Genomic DNA, 19,139 nt, shown 5'->3' with positions numbered 1-19,139 from the left:
ACTGGTAGCTGTCAAAGGGCAGAATGTCTGTTTAATATTTGTTTCCGGGCATATAAGACATTTTTTCTAGTTTTGATTCATGTATATTTCAGTCACATATTTCACTGATATGCTCACGAATAGTGTTAGTCATGAATCCTTTGTATTAAGCATGATATGAGATACATTTAACTTTTTTATAAACAATCAGAAGTTATCCAGAAGCTCTTTGGTGTCTTGCAAAATAGCTACTAACTTTTGGTGAGTAAAATTTTAATATTATCAGATGTAGGTGGCCCAGTGGTTAACACTGTACTCATACTGGATGTAGACTGTATGCTCTTCGTGTGCTATCAGTATAAATAATAACAGAAACAGGGACGGATATTTCGGAAAGGACATTCTCAGTGCCCTACGTCATTCTGGTCCAGTCCGAACTTGGGGCGAACGTCCTAGTTGTCAACAGGACATTTAAGTCACATCTTTCTTCGTTCTTTCGAATAATATTAAGTTCGTGAAATGAAAAAAAATGATTTTATCGAGTTTATTTCTGGCATTGACAAGGATGCCATCACAACTTCCCGTTTTTATTTATATTTTACTTAATGATAATATTTTCGATGAAGCTGCATCTTGGTAAGTATCATGCTTGTAAGAAACTTTTCGGTATTTTATTTCTTCTGCTGGCATCTATCGAAGTTTCACATGGCCAAGGCACCCGATTCTCGTTTGTGACGATATTATTCCAAACATCCAGTTTAGCCGGCCGGTGTGACCGAGCGGTTCTAGGCGCTACAGTCTGGAAGCGCGCGACCGCTACGGTCGCAGATTCGAATCCTGCCTCGGGCATGGATGTGGGTGATGTCCTTAGGTTAGTTAGGTTTAAGTAGTTCTAAGTTCTAGGGGACTGATGACCTCAGAAGTTAAGTCCCATAGTGCTTAGAGCCATTTGAACCACCCAGTTTAAAATTTTCTGTAATTTCCCTGCATCACTTAAGACAAACATTACAACGGTTTCTTTATGAATGACATGGCCAATCGCCTTACGTTCAATTCCGACATTTGATTTGTAACCGGGGAAACTTATTTGAAATTCTTGGCTATAAACAGATGATTTGAACTATGTTAATTGGTTCCTGGGATAACACTATCAGAAGCAAGTATGTATTGCGACAAAACTGTGAAGACGTGCCTAAACACAGTAATCTAGGCAGTTTTCATCGGTGTAACAAAAATTTGTTGACTGCGAGGTAAGTTCCCACTGAATTAATAATGCACTAAAGATGTAAGGGGGAGTCAAATGAAAACGAGACAAATGGGAAAAAGTAAGTGAACTATTTAGTATTTCAAAAGTAATCGTCGTAGCCGATAATACATTTATCCCACTGTGAGGCAAGACGGTCAATGTCTTCATGGGGAAATGTTTGCGGTTACCTATGGAACCATTATTGTACCCAGGTGTGCTCCTGTCCATCCGAAGGCAGCTCGACGGCTCCGAATTTCGTTCTCCAGGACTCCAAAAAATGGGTAAATTACGTGGAGAGAGTTCGGGACAGTACGAAGGCTGTGTAAGTGATTCAACGTTGTCGAAACAACGTTGGAAACATGTGGGCAGTCTTCACCTTGCAACAGGGCGATTGATATTTTGCCCAGTGAAGTTACTCGTTTTGTTTAGTGTAGTAACAGAATTCTGAGATTTATTACTATCTGTTTCACTGTTTTACTAATATAAAGATTATTACACGTTATGTAAATTTTGAGCCTCACAACAGATTGTACATTTCAATGTTATGCAGTGCAAGTAGGAACCAATCTCACAGGATTCCATACAAAAAAAAATGGTTCAAATGGCTCTGAGCACTATGGGACTTAACATCTGAGGTCATCAGTCCCCTAGAACTTAGAACTACTTAAACCTAACTAACCTAAGGACATCACATACATCCATGCCCGAAGCAGGATTCGAACCTGCAACCGTAGTAGTCGCGCTGTTCCGGACTGAGCGCCTAGAACCGCTAGACCACCGTGGCCGGCGATTCCATACAATCGTATCCAAGTTGATAGATAGTTCATCCCTCCCTGGAATCGAGAATCTCGGCGATTTTTGCCTGTTATGATGATACTTTAAAGATATTGGTCCTAGGATTTCCAAGACTTTCGAGAAGGTTTTAATTTTAAAATTAAATATTGTGTGTCATTTCACATCTGCTATTGTAATTTTTTATTTACTTTATTAATTTTGGAGTTATATTAACTTGTTTGTTACTTGGAAATTACGGATTGCTCTCTTGTCCCTGTTGCGATTATGATAAGATCGATGGAAATCTCAAGAGAGGAAGAAGGTACAATTTGCAATAGGGTTACTGTTGGTGCGCAAATATCCAATTGTTCTGTGAGAAGCTTCTGCCGATATTTTACTCTATATCGGAATCTCAATCCAAACAGTGGAAGTTCAATCCTCCATCAACTACCAACATTACTTTGATCTGCAACATTACAGATGCTGTTTATATGGTAATCATAGACCGTCAGAGACAGTTCTTAAGTAAAATGAGATATTCGTAATGGATCTGTGATGCACAGTAGTCCGATGGCTCTACCCCTGTCACCGCTAGATGGCAAATGCATCGTTTCCACAGCGGGACGAGACTGTAGTTCATCGTAGCTCAGCCAATCAGCACGAAATATTTATAAGTTGTACACAAAAACCTTCCTTGTGAATCACTCAACTTATTACTGTAAACCTGATGACAATCCCTCGAGTCGCTCCTGAGATTTTTGACGGGTTAAGAATCCCATGTAACTTTGTAACGGCAAAAAATTATTTCTTATGTGACATAATTACAAAACACAATTTTGGTATTTTTCCGTTTACTTGTACGGTGAAACCTTGCTTCATGCTAAATTCCATAATTCTAGGTCAATGGGAAGTATCCTACTGGTTTTGACGAGTCAGTCTGCGAATATCAAAACAATGGTAGTGTTTGCTGATTGTCTTGACCTAGAAGCTTAATTTTTTACATTGCCTTGGCACTGTAGACCGTAGTATGAGCCATAAATTTCAACTTGATAGCTGTACTCGTGTCTGAGGGAACGGAGTCTTAACATTCTGACAGACAGAGAGACAGAGAACAAAGTGATCCCATAAAGGTTCCGTTTTTACTGTTTCTGGTAAGGTACCATAAAAACGAACAAACTGGTGTGTGGAAACCTTACAGCGCTATGTGATAGACAAGTGAGGCAGCACATTATTTATTTATCTGGAAAGAAAAACAGTTTTGCACAGTGCTGCTGAGAGACAGAGAGAAAGAGCTCTAAGTCGATCAGTGCCGGAGCAACAGTGTCCCACGCGGCGTCAGGGCCACGTGAGAGGCAGCAGCGAGTGCATGAAGTCCATCCTGCTGCCGTAAACGTCCCGGGCGGCCGCCATGGGCGCGTCGATAACCAGGTAGTTGCGCTCGGCGTCGCTGTTGTACGGCTGCCACGTCACGCCGCCCACGGGCGTCGGCGTCGGGTTCCTGAGGTAGACACACGGCCAGAAGTGTTACTGAGCTGTTAAGAGAGGTACCTCCACCGACAACAGGAACAACAGAAATTTTATGCCTGTGTTTTACATCCTTAATTACACTGTTGCAACTTGAGGCAAATCTGAAGACAGCTCCCACATTTTTATGCGCCAGAAAACATTCAAAACACTTCGAATGTATGTACACTACTGGCCATTAAAATTGCTACACCACGAAGATGACGTGCTACAGACGAGAAGAAGATGTGTGATATGCAAATGAATAGCTTTTCAGAGCATTCACACAAGGTTGGCGCCGGTGGCGGCACCTACAACGTGCTGACATGAGGAAAGTTTCCAACCGATTTCTCATACACAAACAGCAGTTGACCGGCGTTGAATAGTGAACCGTAGTTGTGATGCCTCGTGTAAGGAGGAGGAATGCGTACCATCACGTTTCCGACTTTGATAAAGATCGGATTGTAGCCTATCGCGATTGTGGTTTATCGTATCGCGACATTGCTGCTCGCGTTGGTCGAGATCCAATGACTGTTAGCAGAATCGGTGGATTCAGGAGGGTAATACGGGCCGCCGTGCTGGATCCCAACAGGCTCGTATCACTAGCAGTCGAGATGACAGGCATCTTATCCTCATGGCGGTAACGGATCGTGCAGCCACGTCACGATCCCTGCGTCAACAGATGGGGACGTCTGCAAGACAACAACCATCAGCATGAACAGTTCGACGACGTTTGCAGCAGCATGGACTATCAGCTCGGAGAGCATGGCTGCGGTTACCCTTTACGCTGCTTCACAGACAGGAGCGCATGCAATGGTGTACTCAACAACGAACCTGGGTGCACAAATGACAAAACGTCATTTTTTCGTATGAATCCAGATTCTGTTTACAGCATCATGATGGTCGCATACGTATTTAGCGACATCGCGGTGAACGCACATTGGAAGCGTGTATTCGTCATCGCCATACTGATGTATCACCTGGCGTGATGGTATGGGGTGCCATTGGTTACACGTCTCGGTCACCTTGTGTTCGCATCGACGACACTTTGAACAGTGGACGTTAAATTTGAGATGTGTTACGACCCGAGGCTCTACCCTTCATTCGATCCCTGCGAAACCCTACATTTCAGCAGGATAACGCACGACCGCATGTTTCAGGTCCTGTACGGGCCTCGCCAGCACATTCTCCAGATCTCTCACCAATTGAAAACGTCTGGTCAATGGTGGACGAGGAACTGGATCGTCACAATACGCCAGTCACTACTCGTGATGAACTGTGGTACCGAGTTGAAGCTGCATGGGCAGCTGTAACTGTAGACGCCATCCAAGCTCTGTTTGACTCAATGCCCAGCCGTATCAAGGCCGTAATTACGGCCAGAGGTGGTTGTTCTGGGTACTGAATTCTTAGGATCTATGCCCCTAAATTACGTGAAAATGTAATCAGACGTCAGTTCTAGTATAATATATTTGTGGAATGAATACCCGTTTATCATCTGCATTTCTTCTTGGTGTTGCAATTTTAATGGCCAGTGGTGTATTTAAGAAAAAAAAACATTCATAGGTTGCACAATGTTTTTTATTAACTGTAGAACGACAGGTTTCACCTAAATAGTGCGTCATGAGGTTTTGTTAAAAAATAAAAAACACACCGGTTAAGGAAGGTATGATACTAAATAAAACGTACTATAAGGTAACCTGATGGAAATGATAAGCATTGCAGCACAGAATAAGACCTTGCACACAAACTATAAACACAGCCGTGCACTTGAACAGCGCCAGAGGCGCGTCTGTATTAAGGAAGCGCATGTGAACGTGCTTCCAGTGCCTTTCTAGCGCACGGCTGTGTTTACATATTGCACACGAGGTCCTGTTCTGTGCCGCGATGGCTCTCGTCATCTCAATGAGGTTGTTTTTAGTACATTTTATTCGGTATTATACCTTCTTTGACAGTTGCTTTTTGGTAGAATATTTTGGATTTTTTTAACATAAGCTGATGATGCCCTGTCTGGGCGAATTAAGTCGTTGTTAAGTTAATAAAGAACATTGTGCAGCCTATGGCTGTTTTTGTTCTAAGTAATACTAATAATAAGGTTGCTGTACCATCACGCCAATATTCCCATGAAGTAATTAGTGCTGTTGACAAGGGATCTCAGATCGATTCCAAATTCTTAGGTTTCCAGAAGGCTTTTGATACAGTTCCTCACAAGTGATTATTAATCAAATTGCGTGCATATGGAGTATCGTCTTAGTTGTGTGACTGGATTCGTGATTTCCTCTCAGAGAGAACACAGTTCGTAGTAGAACAGATCTGGCGTTCGGCAAGGTAGCGTCATAGGACCTCTGCTGTTCCTGATTTACATAAATGATCTAGGTGATAATCTGAGCAGCCCCCTTAGATTGTTTGCAGATGACGCTGTAATTTACCGTCTAGTAAAATCATCAGACGATCAATTCAAATTACAAAATGATCTAGAGAGAAATTTCGGTATGGAGCGAAAAGTGGCAGTTGGCACTGAACAAAGACAAGTGCGTGGTCATCCACACGGGCACTAAAAGAAATCTGATAGCCGGCCGAGGTGGCCGAGCGGTCCTAGGCGCTTCAGTCCGGAACCGCGCGTCTACTACGGTCGTAGGTTCGAATCCTGCTTTGAGGTGGCTGTGTGTGATGTCCTTAGGTTAGTTAGGTTTAACTAGTTCTAAGTTCTAGGGGACTGATGACCTCAGATGTTAAGTCTCATAGTGCTCAGAGCCATTTGAACCATTTTTTGAAATCTGATAAATTTGGGGTATACGATAAATCGAGCTGTCAATTCGACTAAATACCGAGGAATTACAATTAAGAGCAATTTAAATTGGAAAGACCACACACATAATATTGTGGGGAAGGTGAAACTAAGACTGCGCTTTGTTGGCAGAACACTTAGAAGATGCGACAAACCCACTAAAGAGACTGCCTACATTACACTTGTCCGTCCTCTGCTGGAATATTGCTGCGTGGTATGGGATCCTTGCCAGGTAGCATTGATGGAGGACATAAAAAAATGCAAAGAAGGGCAGCTCGTTTCGTGTTATCGAGCAATAGGGGTGAGAGTGTCACTGATATGATACGCGAGTTGACGTGGCAGTAACTGAAACAAAAGCGGTTTTCTGTGCGGCGAGATCAATTTACGAAATTTCAATTACCAATTTCCTCTTCCGAATGCGAAAATATTTTGTTGACACCCACCTACGTAGGGAGAAATGATCATCATAATAAAATAAGATAAATCAGAGCTCTAACGGAAAGATTTAGGTGTTCCTTTTTCCCAAGCGCCATTCGAGAGTGGAATGGTAGAGAAGTAGTATGAAAATGGTTCGATGAACCCTCTGCCAGGCACTTAAGTGTGAATTGCAGAGAAACCATCTAGATGTAGATGTAGATGTTGGTCTTGTTCTGTGACTTTGTAATCAGGATATGACCCCCAGAGCAGTCTTCAGTTTATTATGCGGAATTGTTTGCTGTCCTGAGGGCACTGGTGCAAATGAGATAACTTGCGTGGCAAGAAGTTCTTCATCTACTCCGATTACCAAAGTGCCCTTCTTGCTATTGATGAGATGTATCCAGCGGATGGAATGGTGCAGTAATTGCAGGACGCCCTCCTCCTCTTACAAAGGCAGGAAAAAGAAATAATGTTTCGCTGGGTTCCAGGGCACACAGGGACCTTGAGAAATGAACTCACTGACGCGGCTGCCAAGGAGGCTTGCTCCCTTCCTCCTCCTGCTCGGTGTTCGGTCCCCCTGCAGGAGGTCACCGTTCATGTGACCCAGAAGACGATGCGTTGGTGGCAGCCAGCCAATGTGGAGCAATAGTATGCGGTCACCGAAACCTTCAGTGCGGATATGGCTTACCTCCACCCGACCACGATGAGTTGAAGAAGCAGCTCTTACAATGCTCAGAGTGGGACACTGCCCACTGCTTTCTCTCACGTCGCGAGCATCCTCCACTTAAGTGGGACGTAGCTGTCTATACGACATATTTCAAATGAATGTTTTATATGCTGATGGCCTGAGGGCGTCTCCCATGCGCTCACCCCTCTGTTTTAACTGACACTGGGACGAGTATGGTTCATGTTTTAAGATTTCGTGTCATTTCCAGACTTCTTCACAGAATAAAGTGTGTTGGATTTCGATGTGCCACTGAGTGGCTCGTCCACAAATTATTTTGAAATCACTGTCACTGTCATCTGTTCCCTTTTTAAACATGTTCGTGCTGGTGTTATATACTTAATTTTATCTAGTTCTTCTGCTGTATTTTTTCTGACCTACATTGTTGCTCTTTTATTAATCTCACCATCTCAGGGCGGTCTTTTCAGTCCTTGTGTGTGCATACAATTTGATTTTCCAGTCTATTGTTACTGTTGAATAGATTTTTACCACAATCGCGTAAATTTGGTGCAAATATGGGAACTGATAACCTCGCTGTTCAGCCCCTCATATATGTCCATCCATATTACAAAACTGGGTGTATGTACATATGTATGTATGTGTGTTCCACGTCTCATCCTAAACCAGTGGACCGATTTCAGCCAAACGTGATACACATGTCACTTACTGTATGGAAAGGAATACTCTGGGGGTAAGAACCGACTGGAATACTCTCTTTCAAATTCTAAAGGTGGCAGGGGTAAAATACAGGGAGCGAAAGGCTATTTACAATTTGTACAGAAACCAGATGGCAGTTACACGATTCGAGGGGCATGAAAGGGAAGCAGTGGTTGGGAAGGGAGTCAGACAGGGTTGCAGCCTATCCCCGATGTTATTCAATCTGTATATTGAGCAAGCAGTAAAGGAAGCAAAAGAAAAATTCGGAGTAGTTATTAAAATCCATGGAGAACGAATAAAATTTTTGAAGTTCGCCGATGACATTGTAATTCTGTCAGAGACAGCAAAGGACTTGGAAGAGCAGTTGAACAGAATGGATAGTGTTTTGAAGGGAGGATATAAGATGAACATCAACAAAAGCAAAACGAGGATAATGGAATGTAGTTGAAATAAGTCGCGTGATGCTGAGGGAATTAGATTAGGAAATGAGATGCTTAAAGTAGTAAAGGAGTTTTGCTATTTGGGGAGCAAAATAACTGATGATGGTCGAAGTAGAGAGGATATAAAATGTAGACTGGCAATGGCAAGGAAAGCGTTTCTGAAGACGAGAAATTTGTTAACATCAAGTATAGATTTAAGTATGAGGAAGTCGTTTCTGCAAGTGTTTGTATGGAGTGTAGCCATGTATGGAAGTGAAAGGTGGACGATAAATAGTTTGGACAAGAAGAGAATAGAAGGTTCGAAATGTGTGCTACAGAAGAATGCTGAAGATTAGATGGGTAGATCACGTAACTGAAGGGGAGGTATTGAACAGAATTGGGGAGAAGAGGAGTTTGTGGCACAACTTGACAAGAAGAAGGGACCGGTTGGCAGGACGTGTTCTGAGGCATCAAGGTATCACAAATTTAGCATTGGAGGGCAGTGTGGAGGGTAAAAATGGTAGAGGGAGACCAAGAGATGAATACACTAAGCAGATTCAGAAGGATGTAGGTTGCAGTAAGTACTGGGTGATGAAGAAGCTTGCACAGGATAGGGTAGCATGGAGAGCTGCATCAAACTAGTCTCAGGACTGTAGACCACAACAACAACAAGAGCCAGCAACTTCCTACTGTTCGTGCGGGGGTGATGACTTGAAAAGAGGAAGAGATGGACACAGATAAGGAAAGAGAGGAAGAGAGCGGCAGAGACAGGAGAATGTGGTAATGAACAGAGAAAGGGAAGAGGTGGATAGGATGGAGGAGTATATGGACAGAGAGGGGAGAGGACCTGGGCAAAGAGAGAGGGGAGGAGGAGAGGGACAGAGGGGGAAGGAACAGACGAACGAAGATGAGAGGAGCAGGTAGCAAGAGAACGGAAACAGCAGGAAACTGGATGGAGAGAAGAAGGAAGAGGAGATGGACATAGAGGTAGAGGGGATGGGCTTACAAGGGAGTAGGACATGGACAGATGGGGCAGAAGCAGATGGACAAAAGGAGTAGGAACAGACAGACAGACGGAGGGGCAGGAGGAAATGGACAGAGAGAGGAGGTGATGGAAACCGACAGGGGTGAAGCATGGAGGCGGTGGACAGAAAGAGGGAGTGGAGTATATGGACAGTGGGGGATGAAGAGGGGCATGGACAGAGAAGGGGGAAGCAGGTCATAGACAGAGAGGGGGGTGGAGCATGAGATGGACTAATAGAGGATTAGAAGAACTGAACCACTGGACCAGTCTCAACCCAACTTCGTACAAATATCATTTACTGTCTGAAAAGAATCTCTGTGGGGGATATAACCATCCATCCGTCAAAGAGGTGAGGGTGGGGGATGAAAGGGCAATGTATGCCACGACGCGATATACCCATGCAATAGTGACCCAATATCTGAGAATGAGAGCATTTAGAAACTTCCAACTTTACATATAATTTCAAATCTTTACGTAACTTTTTCTCGCTGACGATTCCCACCAAATGACAAAAGGAAAAAAGTTAATTACTTACTACATTTTCGCTATTCATGCAGTAAAACTTCCAAATGAAGCACGGCGTCTTCATTTGTTGCTCCTTTACTGCAAACTGTATTCGTGACAGGACAGGATTAACATATATCACTGAATGTACCAGAAAAATAACATCATTATACGACACTTAGTTCAGGAGATATGACATCAGAAACACTCAGATACGTGAAAGGTTACTGCATCTAGCAATATGTTTAAATTTATTACTTCCTTGCTACTATTTCTATTTGCAACACTTTTGGCAGACAATAACCACATCTGCCGCTGAATCTAAATAGGAAAATACGAGAAGCGTTCAATAAGTAATGCATCACTTTTTTTCTCGGCCAATTACGGTTGAAAAAATGCGGAATCTGTTCTGTGACATCGCGGAATATTCACGTTTCTGCGCCTACAGTTTCATAAAGTTCCGATAGATGGTGACGTGATATGCAATCTTCAAAATGGCGTCTAGTGTCTGTAACGAAAGCGTGTTCCAGGCAGAGACTGCTATAGAGTTCTTTTGGCTGATGAGACTTGCCAGTGAACAAAAACACGGTGAGTCGTTGGACGAGGTGTCTGCCATCGTGACAACAAGATCCCGCCAACCTGTCCGCTCTCCCTTATGGTAGCTGGCCGTACACAGCTGTGACTCCTTTAGTGTTGTGCGGACGCACTCGTTTGAGATCATCGACAGATAACAAACGCATCGCCAAACAACGGGACGTCTCTGTTGGTAGTGCTGACACGCCATTTATAGTATTCAATGTAGTGTGCCCGCTGCTGCACCAAGCATGACATTTTAATTTATTGCTTCCTTACTACTAATACTATCCACAACACATTTCACATACAGCAGACACTTATACCACTGGATGTAACAGCAAAGGTATGTCATTGTACAGCACATAATTCAGAAGGTAAGTCGTCATAAGCACTGAGCTGCATGGAAATTCGCTAGATATATAGGTGAAAAAGTTTACAATACGCATGGAAGACTTGACATGTGCATATGCGGGGAAAGCCACAAGTAAAAATCTCATCATAAACCCCTGGAACAGTTTCAGTAAAACATGGTAGACATATTAGCTACACTCTGGAAAGAAATACTGTAATGGTAAGAACCGTTGGCCTCCTATTGTGAGTGTGACAATGGGGAGAGAGAAACGAGGATGAGGAAACAGACAGTGAGGGGAAGGAGAAGATAGGCATATATAAGAGGAGGAGGAGGAGGAGGAGATGGCAGAGATAGGAGAGAGGAAAATGGAGAGAGAGAAGGGGGGAGGGAGAGAGTGAGGGGGGAGGGAGGGAGAGGGGGAAAGAGAGAGAGAGAGAGAGAGAGAGAGAGAGAGAGAGAGAGAGAGAGAGAGAGGAGGAGACGAGACAGACAGAAAAAGGAAAGAGTTGGGCAGAGACAGGGGGTGGAAGAGATGGACAGAGAGGTGGGGAAAATGAAAGGGACAGAGAATGGGAAGAGGAAGAGATGGACAGTGATAGGGGCTGGAGGTGATGGACAGAGAGTGGGGAGAGGAGGTGGTCAGAACTTGGCCCCCTTCTAACAGCCATGTACCGCAAGTCTCTAGAGGAACGGAAGGTTCCAAATTTTTGTAAAAGAGCACAGGTACTTCCAGTTTTCAAGATGGGTCGTCGAGCAGATGCGCAAAACTTTAGGCCTATATCTCTTGACATCGATCTGTTGTAGAATTTTAGAACATGTTTTTTGCTCGTGTATCATGTCATTTCTGGAAACCCAGAATCTACTCTTTAGGAATCAACATGGATTCCGGAAACAGCGATCGTGTGAGACCCAACTCGCTTTATTTGTTCACGAGACCCATAAAATATTAGATACAGGCTCCCAGGTAGATGCCATTTTCCTTGACTTCCGGAAGGTGTTCGATACAGTTCCGCACTGTCGCCTGATGAACAAAGTAAGAGCCTACGGAATATAAGACCAGCTGTGTGGCTAGATTGAAGAGACGTCTACAAACGTTAAAGTAACCACTGGCGTGCCACAGGGGAGTGTTATGCGACCATTGCTTTTCACAATATATATAAATGACCTAGTAGGTAGTGTCGGAAGTTCCATGTGGCGTTTCGCGGATGATGCCGTAGTATACAGAAAAGTTACAGCATTAGAAAATTGCAGAGAAATGCAGGAAGATCTGCAGCGGATAGGCACTTGGTGCAAGGAGTGGATGATTATATGTTAGCGGAACAAACACTGGTAGCAATTACTTCTGTAAAATGTCTGGGAGTATGCGTACGGAACGATTTGAAGTGGAATGATCATATAAAATTAATTGTTGGTAAGGCGGGTGACAAGTTGAGATTAATTGGGAAAGTCCTTAGAAAATGTAGTCCATCAACAATGGAGGTGGCTTACAAAACACTCGTTCGACCTATACTTGAGTATTGCTCATCAGCGTGGGATCCGTACCATGTCGTGTTGACAGAGGAGACAGAGAAGATCCAAAGAAGAGCGGCGCGTTTCGTCACAGGGTTATTTGGTAAGCGTGATAGCAAACTCAAGTGGCAGATTCTGCAAGAGAGGCACTCTGCATCGCGGTGTAGCTTGCTGTGCAGGTTTCGAGAGGGTGCGTTTCTGGATGAGGTATCGAATATATTGCTTCCCCCTACTTATACCTCCCGAGGAGATCACGAATGTAAAATTAGAGAGATTCGAGCGCGCACGGAGGTATTCCGGCAGTCGTTCTTCCCGCGAACCATACGCGACTGGGGCAAGAAAGGGAGGTAATGACAGTGACACGTAAAGTGCCCTCCGCCACACACCGTTGAGTGGCTTGCGGAGTATAAATGTAGAAATAGAAGTAAAGGGTAAAGGGGTGAGGCAATGGAGGTGGACGGAGAGGGCTAATAGAAGATTGAAATAAATATGTACCCGCACAACGCCAGGTACTCAACTAGCATATACACTCCTGGAAATGGAAAAAAGAACACATTGACACCGGTGTGTCAGACCCACCATACTTGCTCCGGACACTGCGAGAGGGCTGTACAAGCAATGATCACACGCACGGCACAGCGGACACACCAGGAACCGCGGTGTTGGCCGTCGAATGGCGCTAGCTGCGCAGCATTTGTGCACCGTCAGTGTCAGCCAGTTTGCCGTGGCATACGGAGCTCCATCGCAGTCTTTAACACTGGTAGCATGCCGCGACAGCGTGGACGTGAACCGTATGTGCAGTTGACGGACTTTGAGCGAGGGCGTATAGTGGGCATGCGGGAGGCCGGGTGGACGTACCGCCGAATTGCTCAACACGTGGGGCGTGAGGTCTCCACAGTACATCGATGTTGTCGCCAGTGGTCGGCGGAAGGTGCACGTGCCCGTCGACCTGGGACCGGACCGCAGCGACGCACGGATGCACGCCAAGACCGTAGGATCCTACGCAGTGCCGTAGGGGACCGCACCGCCACTTCCCAGCAAATTAGGGACACTGTTGCTCCTGGGGTATCGGCGAGGACCATTCGCAACCGTCTCCATGAAGCTGGGCTACGGTCCCGCACACCGTTAGGCCGTCTTCCGCTCACGCCCCAACATCGTGCAGCCCGCCTCCAGTGGTGTCGCGACAGGCGTGAATGGAGGGGCGAATGGAGACGTGTCGTCTTCAGCGATGAGAGTCGCTTCTGCCTTGGTGCCAATGATGGTCGTATGCGTGTTTGGCGCCGTGCAGGTGAGCGCCACAATCAGGACTGCATACGACCGAGGCACACAGGGCCAACACCCGGCATCATGGTGTGAGGAGCGATCTCCTACACTGGCCGTACACCACTGGTGATCGTCGAGGGGACACTGAATAGTGCACGGTACATCCAAACCGTCATCGAACCCATCGTTCTACCATTCCTAGACCGGCAAGGGAACTTGCTGTTCCAACAGGACAATGCACGTCCGCATGTATCCCGTGCCACCCAACGTGCTCTAGAAGGTGTAAGTCAACTACCCTGGCCAGCAAGATCTCCGGATCTGTCCCCCATTGAGCATGTTTGGGACTGGATGAAGCGTCGTCTCACGCGGTCTGCACGTCCAGCACGAACGCTGGTCCAACTGAGGCGCCAGGTGGAAATGGCGTGGCAAGCCGTTCCACAGGACTACATCCAGCATCTCTACGATCGTCTCCATGGGAGAATAGCAGCCTGCATTGCTGCGAAAGGTGGATGTACACTGTACTAGTGCTGACATTGTGCATGCTCTGTTGCCTGTGTCTATGTGCCTGTGGTTCTGTCAGTGTGATCATGTGATGTATCTGACCCCAGGAATGTGTCAATAAAGTTTCCCCTTCCTGGGACAATGAATTCACGGTGTTCTTATTTCAATTTCCAGGAGTGTATAAATAGCAGGGCACTGTCGGTATTAGTCGAGAATTCGCTAACGTCAGAATCAGTGCTACATTGTCTATGGTGTCATTCTACAGTTGAGACATTTGTACATGTATTCGTATTTTCCTGACAGCAGTATCCAGCCACAAGGAGCCCTATTCCCCCGTGCCCTTCTCTTAGCAACTTGCATGAAGCAGCTTGTAGCCCACGTTTGGAGCGCCCGTGCTTCTGCTCGTCTCATTCTTCCATGCCCTTGATGCCACTTTACTACAGCTAATATGTACGAAGTGTTGCATATTTTATAACTGTTTAAAAATGCCTGTCCACGCAAGAAGCGAATAAGTATTGATCTACTTGTCATTGTCATTATGTTTTGCTGCTATAACAGCAGCAGCAGGTTTTAGATTTTTTTTAAATATCTATGCACAGCATTCTCTCGCTGCATTTTCGTCTTAAGAATGAAATCGACTGACTAAGACGTCGATTGTAAGTATTTTTAAAAAAGTTCGACATTCTTATGTCGCATTGATAAGCAATCAATTTTCTATATAAAATTAAATTATTTTTGTTCACAGTATGACGCGATGGGAGTGCTGCTGATGAAGATATTGAAGCTACTTGCTGCTGTCTCTGTGTTATTCTAGAAATTGTGATGAGAATAGCGTCGGCGTGTCACCTCTGGCTCTGATGTGCTTATCAGCCACACTACGTTAAGGTCCTAACCATACAAGCACAGACATACATACGATAATAATAACAATGTTAGTAGAGGTAGCGAAAATATATTTACAGCGAGTGGTAAGTATTTTGACTAAAGTTCAGTCTTGATCACATGTTTTAAGACTGAACTTTAGTCAAAATATAACAATTAATTGATCACTGCTTTCCAAAAATGTTTACCAAAAGAGTGGTAAGTAGTTCACCCACTTGTGATAGAAATGCCGGCGGTGATGAATAGAAAAAAAAAGGCAAGTAACTTTAACTAATAAGGCTAGGGGAAGTCGTTGCAGCGGCAGCCTCTTGATGTGAACATGATACTGTTCGACCAAACCTACTTTTTGAACACCAGTGGGTGTAAGTGTGTCAGTGTCGGTATGATATCGAACGGGGAGCTCTACCCAGCGGTAGTATTTGAAAACCCTCGATTTAGTGACATCAGAGTAATTATTTCACGGAAACGTTTACTCTCTCTTGACTATACTGAGTGAACATAAAATCTCTGTAGAAGGCTCCCCCTGTACAGGTACAATATTTAACAACAGAGAATGCATACATCTTTTAAGAGTTTAATGAATCTCAGATATGCAATAAAAAGTAGCAGTCGTATGTCTACAGATTCTATGACACACTGTAGAGTAATCTAGTGGAGTTAGAGCGTCAAACTATACACCCACCAGAAGAAACTATAGCTCAACACTATAATGCATTTTGTGCATCGATGTAGGTGGAAGCGCATGATCCAACACTACCAGATGTGAACACTGAAATACAATCTTATTTATATACCTATCTGTATGCAAGTGTTTATCACATCTCCTGCATTTAATGTAAACAAAGTTACCACCGTAACCGAGTGGATGAAACAACCTCACAACAAGGGTATTATAGCAGCGACTGGTCCTGCATTGATGAAGCTGGAAACCAGAAGAACAAGACGAATGGATCGTTACTTCCTGATATTACACGTGCTTTGGTTACTAGGCATTCGAGCTGCGGGAAAACAAAACTTGTTCTTCCACTGCTAACATATCCTAATGGAGTCTGCTTCGAGCAAGTACATATTTTTTTTCGGAAACTCTGTTTCAGTCAAAATATCAGATATTGCAGGAGATTTTGCACAGAACTGAGGGAGTAACATACCAAAAGCAGTGATGTTCTGCCACCTGAAAAAGTAAAACCAAACAGTGCACTCGTGATTGAAGATGTCGCAGCACAAAATCAGAATGAGATCTGCAGATATTTCTGCATAGGTCGCCATTCGAAAGTCAATATATTTTACTTGAGCCAGGCATAGTCAAGGATCCTGAAGCAGTTGGTTCAGGCTAATGCGAACCTTATTATCACTTTCTAGCAGAACAGTCTGGATTTAAACCATATTTACCAGGTACATTTAGGAATTGACATGTCACTCAATGAATCGTTGCAGTACATGGGGATTGCTGGAATAACTTGCAGTATGGCTTTTTGGTTATACATAAAACTAAGAAATTGGATCAGGATCGATGTAGACAAATCTTCAATGAGACTCTGCATAAAAAGCATAGTATCAGGATAAAACTCTATCCATATACTGTAGACTACGGGAAGATTTGCAGTTTTGTCGCACAGACCTCCGGAGAGTGTAAAGCACATGCATCTGTTTGACGGAAGTGAAAAGTCTTATCGAGTCAGTGCTATAAATGTTTGGAATGCTAGAATACGGCAATGTGAACTATGTGTCAATGAAGAAATTCAAGAATTCAACACAAAACTAACTGATATGCATGGATGTATCAAGGCGATAGCTCAGGCACTTGACTCCCATCATTACCAGTCGTCTCAAAGTATATATAAATTGTAAACTGTCTCAAAAAAAGCTTCATATACGGCAGCATGTCGTCAACAATGTGTAAAGTTATTGAGGTGTGGAAGGCTATTCAACGGAAGATACGAAGTTAGGGGAGTTGCAATGAGATCAACATCTATCATAAATGTTTAAGTTAGTAACCTACAGTTTGAAGGGACTGCTACAGCCTACTGAAGGAGGTAGAAAAGCAGAACAAGTAGAAGAAGGAGATGACGGAGCAAATGACTCAATCAGTCGTATCAGTAATGTTCAATTAGACAGAACGTACGGTGTTAGCAGGATGAAACCATATGTGCTAGGTAAGCACCAATACTTCTAGTCAAGAATGCAATATGGGCTGTGGATGAAGAATTTCAAAGAATGTGTAGTTAATTAGAGCTAATATACTTAAAAAAAATCTTAGTATAAAAAAGTATACCCTGAAGGATACGAAAGCATACTGAAAGCGTATGGTCAAATATTATACATGATCGATGCACATATAACCCCGAAAGGATGAATGAAAGCCTCAGTGGATGATAAATACAAGAGTACAATTAAAACATGACACAAATAGTAGCAGCTGCACGTAAGATTGGACAATAAATACGGGGTGGTCCATTGATCGTGACCGGGCCAAATATCTCACGAAATAAGCGTCAAACGAAAACACTACAAAGATCGAAACTTGTCTAGCTTGAAGGGGGAAACCAGATGGCGCTATGGTTGGCCCGCTAGATGGCACTGCCGTAGGTCAAACGGATATCAACTGCGTTTTTTTAAATAGGAATCCCCATTTTTATTGCATTTTCGTGTGATACGTAGAGAAATATGAATGCTTAAGTTGGACCACTTACTTCGCTTTGTGGTAGGCAGCGCTATAATAGTCTCAAACATATGGCTCACAATTTTAGACGAACAGTTGGAAACAGGTAGGCTTCTTAAAATACAGAACGTAGCTACGTTCGAACATTTTATTTCGATTGTTCCAATGTGATACATGTATCTTTGTGAACTTATCATTTCTGAGAACGCATGCTGTTAAAGAGGGATTACCTGTAAATACCACATTAATGCAATAAATGCTCAAAATTACGTCCGCCAACCTCAGTGCATTTGGCAATACGTGTAACGACATTCCTCTCAACAGCGAGTAGTTCGCCTTTCGTAATGTTCGGACATGCATTGACAATGCGCTGACGCATGTTGTCAGGCGATGTCGGTGGATCACGATAGCAAATATCCTTCAACTTTCTCCACAGAAAGAAATCCGGGCACGTCAGATCCGGTGAACGTGCTTCGACGACCAATACACCTGTCATGAAATATGCTATTCAATAACGTTTCAACTGCACGTGAGCTATGTGCTGGACATCCATCATGTTGGAAGTACATCGCCATTCTGTCATGCAGTGAAACATCTTGTAGTAACATCGGTAGAACATTACGTAGGAAATCAGCATACATTGCACCAGTTAGATTGCAATCGATAAAATGGGGGCCAATTATCCTTCCTCCCATAATCTCACACCATACATTAACCCGCCAAGGTCACTGATGTTCCACTTGTCGCAGCCATCGTGGATTTTCCGTTGCCCAATAGTGCATATTATGCCGGTTTATGTTACCGCTGTTGGTGAATGACGCTTCGTCGCTAAATAGAACGCGTGCAAAAAATCTGTCATCGTCCCGTTATTTGTCTTGTGCCCAGTGGCAGAGCTGTACACGATGTTAAAAGTCGTCGCCATGTGCATAGAAATATGGTACGGTTGCAATCGATGTTGATGTACATTCTCAACACCGACGTTTCTGAGATTCCCGCTTCTCGTACAGTTTGTGTGCTACTGATGTGCGGATTAGCCGCGACAGCAGCTAAAACACCTACTTGGGCATCATCATTTGTTGCAGGTCGTGGTTGACGTTTCACATGTGGCTGAACACTTCCTGTTTCCTTAAACAAGGTAACTATCCGGCGAAGGGTCCAGACACTTGATGTCGTCCAGGATACCGAGCAGCATACATAGCACATGCCCGTTGGTCATTTTGATCACAATAGCCATACAACAACACGATATCGATGTTTTCCGTAATTGGTAAACGGTCCATTTTAACACGGGTAATGTATCACGAAGCAAATACCGTCCGCACTGGCGGAATGTTACGTGACACCACGTGCTTATACGTTTGTGAC

General features: G+C 44.0%; 1 protein-coding gene across 1 annotated transcript in view; it reads right to left on the bottom strand.

Annotated features, from left to right (window-relative positions):
* Nucleotides 1-3,334: 3,334 nt before the first annotated feature.
* LOC124805486 (acetylcholinesterase-like) overlaps nt 3,335-19,139 on the bottom strand; it is a 103,555-nt gene continuing 87,750 nt past the window's right edge. Inside the window, exon 6 of the mRNA XM_047266050.1 lies at nt 3,335-3,497. Coding sequence (XP_047122006.1) covers nt 3,335-3,497 — 163 coding nt within the window. The remainder of the gene's footprint in view (nt 3,498-19,139) is intronic.

This window comes from Schistocerca piceifrons, chromosome 7 (genome assembly GCF_021461385.2).
Source record: "Schistocerca piceifrons isolate TAMUIC-IGC-003096 chromosome 7, iqSchPice1.1, whole genome shotgun sequence".
NCBI classification, from domain to species: domain Eukaryota; kingdom Metazoa; phylum Arthropoda; class Insecta; order Orthoptera; family Acrididae; genus Schistocerca; species Schistocerca piceifrons.
The sequence above is the reverse complement of the archived record's forward strand: the minus strand, read 5'-3'. Positions and strand labels throughout refer to the sequence as shown.